We start from the raw sequence: 10,895 nt of genomic DNA on the forward strand, positions 1-10,895 counted from the left end.
TTGGAATAACACCATTAACATAACCAAGCTTTGATCGTCCTCCCAGAGCAAGAGAAACTGCTCTCTCCCATGGAAGATAGTTAAACTCATTTAGCAAGACAGAACTAAGACGTTGATTTGGGTTGATATCAATATCTGAGTGTGGTGATGGTGGAGTAGCATGAAAGCCGTCTCCTTCCAAATTTACTAAGCTTTCTTCAGCCATGATTGAAGGACAAGAAGCTCACAAATCTCTCAAGAGAACATCACAGAGACAGGCCGGTTAGGGTCACTGCTCTGATACCATATTGAATTTTGAATGTCTATATTTTTGTATTATGTAAAACCAAGTACAAGGAAAGCTCATATAAATGAGCGGAAGAAGGAAAAAGAAAACAGAAGCCGAAAGAAAGGTGAGGACAAGCAGAAAACATGGAAAAGTAAAGGTGAGGAAAACATGGAAAAGTAAAGGTCACCATACACCCATGCTTTCTGTCACTATACACCCAGAAAACATGGAAAAGTAAAGGTCACCATACACCCATGCTTTCTGTCACTATACACCCATCACCATACACCCATGCTTTCTTCCAATAATTAGCAATTCTAAACTTTAAACTAAAATTGATACACTAAAGATTTGTTGTGAACTTCTACAGTTCTACTATAGCTACTTTATCAAAATAAAAAAAAAAATTTCTAAAGAAATACATGCCAAATGTTTACCAGATGTTTTTTTTTTTTTTTTTTTTTTCAAAAATCATACTCATAAAGCACTTATAGTTTTTTTTGCCAAACATAATTAAAACTGCTTTTGGTTGTTGAAAACATTTTGTCATTCGAAAATCAATCTCGAACAGCCGCTAAAGAACAAAGAATAAAGGAAGGAAAGTGATATTCACAACCCATTTTTACTCCCATGCAAACATCCTAAATTTTTGCTATTGACTTCTTCAATTCATTATGTCCAACCATCGAAAATTAGTACTATGAGATGTATAACATGGTACGGTGACTTGGTGGATCTTGTCGAGAATCAAACTCTCGGGCAAGACATTTATATTCGTGTTCATGAGGTTGACTCCAATGATCGTGACGGTATGTTCAAAATTTTGGTTTCATTAAATCAAGCAAAAGTCATTTACTTTGGCTACAAGGTTACCAAAATTAATTTTTGAGAGTTTTAACGAAACACTTCCGGTACTATTCACTTTTAACGAAAAATGACATTTTTACCTTTCCTAATACCATTCACTTACACTTTTATTTATCATTTTTCATTAAAACTAAAGTTTTTGAGGATTTTTCGTTAGTTTTTCTTTAATTTTTTTGGACACTTCATTTTTATTGTTCAACTTGATCATTTCCTTTTCACCGCAGGTTGCAAGGGTCATGTTGAAATTCTCTTGAAGCAACGATCAGTTGTAATAGTCATTGCAATTGTCTCAACAACCGCAGGAATTCTTGCAACCATTTTTGGATATCTGTTAATGAAGAAAACTGTGAGAAATGAAGGGAGTGTGCTGGATCCACGATACTGATCAACTGCCACTTTTCAGCTTAAACAATCAACTTCTCTGATACTAATAAAGTCGGAGAGGGAGGATTTGGCCGTGTTTATAAGGAGACGACCCATCCATGCAAGTGCATTGTTCTTGATAAATAAGATAATTTATCTTCCCTGTTAAAAAATAAAGGGATTTTTTCTTCTTTCATAAAAAATTCCATACTTCTTCCGCTGTAGGGGACTTTGCCTGAAAATCAAGAAGTAGCCATTTTTTCCTGGGTTGTTTTCGGACTGCATTAATTTCTTGCAAGACCGCATTAAGAAGCAATTTTTCAGTCCCACATTATGGTAGCGCTTCGTTTTGATTTGTAAACAAACTATATGCTTTATCTTTGTCTTGGGTTATGGTATAACGTTTGGCGATTGAATTTGTGAGACGGTTTAACAATTTTTTCGCTAGCTTGCTATTCTTGCCGAATGCTAAAGTATTGAGTCTTCTACTTTTGTGTTTTCCTTTTTCTATGTTTTTCCAGCATGGAATGGACTGATTACTTGAAACTATGAGTATGATATTGATGGCGCAATACGATCTGCAAATGAATGTTTCTTTCATTGGTTCTTGGGTACTGTACCGTCATTTTAGTTACCCTATGTAGAAACTATTCATTCATGTTCCAACTAATACATTCAATTCCCAAAACGAAGCGCAGACACATTTTCTAGTAATTCCTAAATTTTCAGTTTACACTCATTCATTTTTCCATTCAAATGAAAAGAAAAGAAAAATCTCTCTTCAAACAATAGGTTTGTATTAGTCAAAAAACGTGTATTATACTTGAAAAATACGGGCATAGACTTCTAGTTGGTTTGATTTTATCTTTATCAGATTCTTCAAAAAATGTAGGCAGGAATGGAACCATGACAAGTCCAAACTATTGAATAACCAAATAAAACTTAGAGACTCTTGTACGCTCTGAGAGTTAAAAGAAGGCTTTGACCTTCATCTTCTACTATTGCTCTTCGACCGCTCCGCAGCCACTCTGCCGACAGACTCCCCCTCGCACACGCACAAGCACCCTGCAAGGTATTCACTTTTTCTTAATTGTTTGATTTCTCTCTTTCTATTGTATGAATTAGGCTGTAATATTCTTTAATTTGAAGGTTTTTGGTATCATATCCAAGATTCAATTTGGATAAATTAAATTAGAAATTGGGGGTGGGGTTTTAGTGTGAAATCAAATTCTCACATACCGTCAAGATTTTTTGTAAATTTTGTTAGCTTAAAATCCAACTCAACCGAGTTTCAAGGAGTGAAGGATTTTTTGAGTGAATTAAGTGAACTAAAAAACTCCAGTGGTTGTCATTCTTGATTATACACTACCTAAAAACATATTGTGCGCATTAGTCAACCGAAAAATAAAACCAAATTAATCATTAATCAGTTCCCGTTTAAGGTTTAATTAACTTGTGCTCCTGCGTACACTTACATGTCCAGTGCTTCCGCCGTCACACCTAGTTCAACTCCATACCTAAATCATTCACTCTGCTGATTTTTTTAATCAATATTCTACCACTTAATTCCTTATAAACTTGGCTTACTTGTGATTCCTAAGTAAGCACGAAATTGCTGGATCGGGATGTGCTGAGAGATATAGAATGAATTGGGAAATAAGTGATTCAGTTGTAAAACGAGGGGGTATAGTAAGTTTTTTGTGATGTTTTATGGACCTTTTTGATTAAGCCTTAATCTTAACAAAAATTCTATGGTGGGGGTTTTTGAACCGTTTGAATTTTGTTCATTGTATCTTGACCAAGGATACCGTTAAAATTTGGAGTATAGAATGCACGTGAGTATAATAGAAAATCCCTAAAACTTAAAAACATGTGATAAAATTATGTGATCCACATTTTGATGTAATGTGAAACCTTCACTATTTGAGTGAGTAAATTATATTGTTGGCACCGCTTGTATTTTTTGTAATAAACAAGGATTGGCTGGTGGCTTTATGACAACAGTTCAATATCTCTCCTAGCCACCATCGTGTGACTTATTAGCGCCAAGAATCAAATCCAGAACGTGCCATGTAAAATACGAGCTTGAAATTCGCACCCAACCACTTAGCCACCCCGTGATGGTTTTTTGGGCACCGCCTGTTAAGTTGAAGGCATTCACTGAACTAATTTCTTGTTATTCCACTTCCTCTGACTGCTGGAGATGGAGATGAAATGGCTCTTATTTTCTCGTGTTACATTACTTTTGTTATCTCGTCTTGCCATTTTCTACAAGCCAAGAAAATGTAGTACCTTGAGAACCTATACCGGAACTTGACTTCTCCCATGGGGAACTTTCCACTAGGCTCAATTTTAAGCGTTATTAGTATTATTAATTTTTAATTTGTTAGAGACGGATTAGGCGAGATTAGCTCTTTGTCAACAGTCGTGTGTGTGACACCAACCCTATCTTGAAGGAGAAAGGACCGTTGCACCAGAAATCCCCCTCCCGTTCCCTCTCTACTAGATTTTATTAGGGGAATATGGAGAAAAAATAGGAAAAGTAATACAAGCTGGGGGAACTTGGCCAATACCTAATAAAAACAACTTTTGAAGCCAAAAACAAGAAATACAAAACTGCTTGAAACAAGAAAACCCAATTACAAAAAAAAAAAAAGGAAAAAAAAAAAGGTAAAACCCATCCTATATAACAAAATCAAAAATTGGGGCGAAGAGAAAGATTATGATGATACGTAACAATAGCACAAGGAGGACAAGATTCCCACCAATAAACCCCAGGATGGGTTCTCTCCAAAATTTGCTAAACATTTAGCCACCTAATTCCCTTCACAAAAAATATGTGTAATTCTTATGGACATAGAAGAGCGCAACGCTCAACAATTCAACCAACAAACCCTCAAACGTCAGGGAACACGATTATTAGAAGCAGAAATGAAAAGAACAGCCAAGGACGAATCACACTCAATCCAAAGGAAACGCCAACTTTTTTCCCTAGCTAAGTTTATTGCATGAATTACAACATGTAGTTCAGCTTCAAAAGAGGTAGCCATCCCTAAAGAAGTAGCAAAACACCTTACACATGAACCAAAACGATCACGAAAGATATCGCCAATACAAGCCAATCCTGGTGATTCACGAGCTACACCATCGGTATTCACCTTGTGTTAAGTGTTATTGGAAATACGGCTTGATACATTATGTGTAGTAATATAATTAGTTGAAAACTTAAAAGAATAATTCTAACCAATTGTATTATGACACTTGACATGTTCCGGGTACATTGAAAATCTTCTTCTTAAATTGAGCATTAGCATTGTATTATTTTTCATTAGATGAATTTAAATTTTGATATTCTTATATTATTAATTTATAGGGTAATGCTAGGGAAGCCAACTATTTATACCAAGTTTTGTAAATCATATGACGTGATAATTGATTAGTGGCTTAATGTGTTGACTAATGTATTTAATTTCCATTGGTGACACATCACATTGTTTACAAATTGAGTCTAAAAATTTGGTCTACCTAATATTACTCTAAATTAAATCAAGCTCATCTAACAACCATTAAATATTGGCGATTCCACACACACCCAAAAAAAAAAAAAAGGGAGAAAAAGAAAATCCCATTTATGTTTCCAATGATAAGAAAACTCTCAAAGAGAGACTCTTTATGAATTCTTTGCCACCTTATATTTTTTGCACAATGCTTTATAATATTGTCATGAAAATTATGCCAAAAATATGAAGTGGCGAAAAATTCATGCAGAATCCCACTTTAGAGAGGGCCACCAATGCAAGTTTTGAATGAAAACTCTATGACTTACAATTTTATAGTAAATGCTTGTGGCCCACTTACACAACTAAACATTAAGGAACAAAGAAAATACAGCAATTAATCCTCAAATAGTCAAACAAATGAGATTTCAAAAAGATTTGCCGTTTTAAATACTTGAAATTAAGATGAGAGTCCCTTCTAATAGAAAATTTCATTTTAATCCTTAAAAAGGATCAGTTTTAGACTATAATCTTGTGTAAGATTAAAATTCAATTTTAGACCCTAGTACATTTAATCATCTCATTTATTAGTTTTATTTTGATGCTTTATTTATCTTTTTATTCCTATTTTAATTTTTTAATGTATTAATTACATTTAAATTTAATTTTTATTTCATTTATCATAATATATTTAATATCTACATTTAGGAAACTAATTTTTTTTATAATATATAGTCCGATAAATTTTTTTATATGTTCTTCATTTAGGTACATTAATACAAAATATTTCGGTATATTTATCGATACAAATATATAGGTACATTAATTCATCAATACAAACATATACATGCATTTCTGTACGTACATTTTGACACACACGTTTGAGTTTTTTTTTTTTTTAGTACAACGATGTATTTTACATTAAGGCGAGAGGGTGTTCGGCTAAGTCACATAATGGACAACTTAATTTGGTATAGAATTCGCCATCTACGAGATTTGAACCTAATATGTGACATCCCACATCGCCCAGGAGAGTGATCCTTAAATGTATATTCTCATTCTTACCTAGCACGAGGCCATTTGGGAGCTCACTGGTTTCGGGTTCCATGGGAACTCCATAGTTAAGCGAGAAGGGGGCTAGAGCAATCCCATGATGGGTGACCCACTGGGAAGTTGCTCGTGAGTTCCCAAAAACAAAACCGTGAGGGAATGGTAAGCCCAAAGCGGACAATATTGTGCTATGGTGGTGGAGCGGGCCGGGGAAGTGGTGCCGCCCTGGCCGGGATGTGACAATTTGGTATCAGAGCCTAACCCTGGCCGTGGTGTGCCGACGAGGACGTCGGGCCCCTAAGAGGGGTGGATTGTGACATCCCACATCGCTCAGGGGAATGATCCTTAAATGTATATTCCCATTCTTACCTAGCATGAGGCCTTTTAGGAACTCACTGGTTTCGGGTTCCATGGGAACTCCGAAGTTAAGCGAGAAGGGGGCTAGAGCAATCTCATGATGGGTGACCCACTGGGAAGTTGCTCGTGAGTTCCCAAAAACAAAACCGTGAGGGAATGGTAAGCCCAAAGCGGACAATATTGTGCTACGGTGGTGGAGCGGGCCCGGGAAGTGGTCCCGCCCGGGCCCGGGAAGTGGTCCCGCCCGGGCCGGGATGTGACATAATACCTCTTATTTGAGTATTGACTTTTAGGTACATTAATTCAATATACTATATTTCAGTACATACATTTCGGTACGTACATTTTGATACATAGTATTGACATTTAGGTACATTAATTCAATATAATACATTTAGTTTCATTCTAATGTATTTCGGTACAATCATGTAGGTACAAATATTTTGGTACAAAAAAACCAATTTTATATATTTCGGCACAGTCATTTCTGTACACTTATGTATTTATATATTTTTGTATCACAAATTTCTTTTAATATTTTCTCATTTATGTTCAGCTACATATGTGCATATTAATAAAATTAAAATTTAATGCGGAGAGATTACATAAAAGTACATATTAAATAACAAAGTTGAATATAAATTTTGATAAATGTACACTTTAAGGGATTAAATTGAATATGTAATCTAACCAGATTTTTTTTAAATTTTAATCTTTTGCAATGACTAATGTTCAAAAACCCCTTGTTTGCAGATTTGTTTTGTGCAGCCATGGATACCAAAACCAAGCAAAGTTTGGTGCTTTCAGCTATCTTTTTATGCCTATTTCTCAAGCTCCATGTTTCCAGTGCAACTGACTCCGTCACTGCAAACCAATCTCTCTCCGGTGATCAAACCATTGTCTCTGCAGGTGGGATTTTTGAGCTCGGTTTCTTCGAATTAGGTGGCCGCTACTACATCAGTATATGGTACTCCAACCAAGTGGTATCTGCGAGTACCATAGTTTGGGTGGCGAATCGGGAGCAACCGGTCTTCGATAAATTTTCTTCAGTGTTGACGATCTTAGATGGTAATTTACTTCTCTCCAATGAGTCAAAAACTCCAGTTTGGTCTACTAATGTGACCTCCAACAACTTCTCTTCAGTAAAAGCAGTTCTATTGGATAGTGGGAATCTTGTATTATTAGATGAATCTATTTCATCCTCAGAGCCTTTATGGCAAAGCTTTGATCATCCGACTCATACATGGTTACCCGGAGCTAAAATTGGATTCAACAAAATTACCAACCAAACCCAAATTCTCACTTCATGGAAGAATTCCGAGGATCCTTCACCAGGTCTTTTCTCTCTTGAGATGAACCGAGATGGACGCAATTCATATCACATATTGTGGAATAGGTCTATAGAGTATTGGACCAGCGGATCGTGGAATGCAAGTTCGCGCATTTTCAGCTTGATTCCTGAGATGAGGATTAATTACAGTTATAATTTCAGCTATGTGACAAATGAAAACATAACTTACTTATCCTATTCTCTTTACGATCCTAAGATAGTATCTCGACTCGTGATGTCTGTCACGGGGCAGGTTCAGCAACTAACATGGTTGGAGAATATAAGGCAATGGAATGTGTATTGGTCTCAACCAACAAGACAATGTGAAGTTCATGCGACTTGTGGAGCATTCGGGAGTTGCAATGACATATCAGGGCTCCTCTGTAATTGCTTGATGGGTTTTGAGCCAAGGTCGCCGCCGGACTGGTATTTGCAGGACTATTCTGATGGGTGTTCAAGAAAAACGAGTTTGCAGTGTGGGACGGAAGACAGGTTCCTAGAAATGCATAACATGTTAATGCCTGAAAATAAACAGTCTGTGGAGGTTAGGAGTGCTGATAAATGTGGATCAGTCTGCTTAAGTGACTGCTCTTGCACAGCTCATGCTTATGATAGTAATACTGGATGTTCAATTTGGACCGGATATCTCTTGGGCCTGGAACAACTTGCGGAAGATGACAGTCGTGGAAGAATTTTATTCATCAGACTTGCAGCTTCTGAGCTTATGTATCTAAAAAGTAATAATCGAACGATTGTTCGTGTTGTTTTGAGTGACCATTACTTGGAGAGTCATCATTTTTATTGCGTAACCGAAAATTTTATTTTATTTGCAGGCGGCAAGGGCCGTAATGAGAAGCGTTCCCTTATAATTGCAATGGTCTCAGCAGCAGCAGGATTGCTTGCTATAAATTTTGGCTATTTCTTATGGAAGAAAACATTGAGAAAGAGAAGGTACTGCAACCATATTGCCTGTCTTTCTTTATTTCTCATACACACAAACATACACGAATAGAAGTACGTACAGGAGCATGGATTCTAGAAGTCTTTCTTTGTTTCTCATTTATACACGAATGATTGATGCTCTAACATTGAGATTGAAACAGGGAGCATAAGAGGAAGCATGTTGGGACTCAAATAAACTATGGAGCTGGAGCGGGAGGTGGAACGAATGATACGGAACTACCAGTTTTCGGTTTAAAGAGAATATTAGCTGCTACAGACAACTTCTCTGAAGCTAATAAACTCGGAGAGGGAGGCTTTGGCCCAGTTTATAAGGTGACCCTTCCAATTAATTTGTAATGCTAAAGTACATTGATTTTTCTTGATAAAAATGATAATTAGTAACATTTTCCCTAGTTAAGTAATATTAGTACTGCGATGGTTCTCTTTGTGGCATTTCCCTTCCTCTACAGGGGATTTTGCAAGAAAATCAAGATGTAGCAATAAAAAGACTGTCGAAGAAGTCAAGGCAAGGACTTCAGGAGTTTTTGAATGAGTTGGAGCTTATAGCCAAGCTTCAGCATACCAATCTTGTTAGGCTCTTGGGTTGTTGTATCGAAGAGGAGGAACTGCTATTGATCTACGAGTACATGCCCAATCGGAGTTTGGACAAACTTTTGTTTGGTATATCCTCATTATTTCTAAGATTTATGTTCTTTGATATTGTTGATTTGAGGGATTTCAAATTTGATTAGGTTTTTCCTTCGAAAACACACTCGCTTATTTTCCTTCATGGTTTATCCAATCAGATCCATGTGAAAAAACAGAATTAGATTGGGGAAAGCGTTTTCGAATTATTGAAGGTATCGCTCAAGGAGTACTTTACATCCACAAGTACTCTAGACTGAAAATCATTCACAGGGACCTAAAAGCAAGTAATGTTTTGTTGGATGGCTTGATGAACCCCAAAATATCAGACTTTGGAATGGCGAAAATTTTCGAGATACATCAGACTGAAGCAAATACCAATAGGGTTGTTGGCACATAGTAAGTCTATATGGCACATGGTTTCAATCGTCTAAACCTTATGCAACTGCTACTTTAGTACTTTTGCTTATTCTACCATTAATTGATGCAGCGGATACATGTCACCTGAGTATGCAAGATATGGCCATTTCTCTGAGAAACTAGATGTATTTAGTTTTGGAGTGCTGTTGTTGGAGATTGTAAGTGGAAAGAAAAATACTGCTTTTTATCGCTTTGAACATTCACCGACTCTTGCTGGATGGGTAAGTACTAAAGTTGTCAACTTCTGCTTATTTTGATTTTTAAGATTCGAGGGTCTTATATGTTGACTCTTAACTAGGCATGGGAGTTATGGGAAGGAGGTAGAGGGATGGAGGTGATTGATGAATCAGTAAGGGAAACATGCCGGCCCAATGAAGCTTTGAGGTGCATCCATGTAGGGTTTTTGTGTGTTCAAGAAGCGCCAGATGATCGACCGACAATGTCTTCGGTAATCCATATGCTACAGGGCAATGAAGCTACACCTCTTCCACCCTCCAAAGAACTTGCATTTTCGACACATAGGAATCTCCGTGCTATTAGTTGTTCTCCTCCAACACCTGCCAATTTCTCCTGTAATTCAGTCACCATTAGTATGCTACAAGCTCGATAGCTCAGCAATGTAAAGTTCGAAAAAGATTGTGACAATATACAGTTCAAGAGTAGTGACATCCTTCATTGTGTTTCACAATTTTTATCTCCAGATGCTAGATGCCGTTAAAGCTGCATTATTTGCTTAAAATGGATTGTGCTATTTATTTATTGTTTATTTTGGGTATGGCTCAAGAGATAAAAAAAAAGGACTGTCAAAGGAATAGTCTTGGGCCCAGAAACACCTGCATTCCTCAAGGAGTCCAAACCCACATCCGAAGTGATCCGAGCATCTGTGCTGCTATATTTTGTTTATTTTATTCAACTTGTAATATCTTCCAACCGTCAGTTTATTTTCTGTACAAACTAGGGGTGGAAAAAATTCCCGAAAATCCCGAACCGAACCGAAAAAATCCCGATCCCAAACCAAAAATTTCCCAAACCGAAATTCCCGAAATTTTCGGGATGCTATCCCAAACCAATCCCAAAATTTCGGTATGGGATTCGGGATTGGCTTCTCGATATTTCGGGAATCCCATACCAAACCGAAAATATATAATATTAATTA

The 10,895-nt window shown here is 36.7% G+C and overlaps 1 protein-coding gene and 1 long non-coding RNA gene across 2 annotated transcripts; both read left to right on the forward strand.

Annotated features, from left to right (window-relative positions):
* On the forward strand, positions 1 to 576 carry LOC125474891. Its single transcript, XR_007256301.1, has 2 exons — positions 1 to 450; positions 509 to 576. It is a non-coding gene; the product is annotated as an uncharacterized LOC125474891 (long non-coding RNA).
* A 1,859-nt stretch (positions 577 to 2,435) lies between these two features.
* On the forward strand, positions 2,436 to 10,464 carry LOC103946994 (receptor-like serine/threonine-protein kinase SD1-8). Its single transcript, XM_048579127.1, has 8 exons — positions 2,436 to 2,570; positions 7,156 to 8,469; positions 8,566 to 8,683; positions 8,836 to 9,007; positions 9,145 to 9,355; positions 9,481 to 9,718; positions 9,810 to 9,960; positions 10,038 to 10,464. The coding sequence occupies exons 2-8, from the start codon at positions 7,173 to 7,175 to the stop codon at positions 10,347 to 10,349; spliced, it is 2,499 nt and encodes an 832-aa protein (XP_048435084.1). The 5' UTR covers positions 2,436 to 2,570; positions 7,156 to 7,172; the 3' UTR covers positions 10,350 to 10,464.
* The last annotated feature ends 431 nt before the right edge of the window (positions 10,465 to 10,895 follow it).

The sequence above is a fragment of a genome, unplaced genomic scaffold (assembly GCF_019419815.1).
Source record: "Pyrus x bretschneideri cultivar Hongxiangsu unplaced genomic scaffold, Pyrus_bretschneideri_v1 Contig13, whole genome shotgun sequence".
NCBI lineage: Eukaryota > Viridiplantae > Streptophyta > Magnoliopsida > Rosales > Rosaceae > Pyrus > Pyrus x bretschneideri.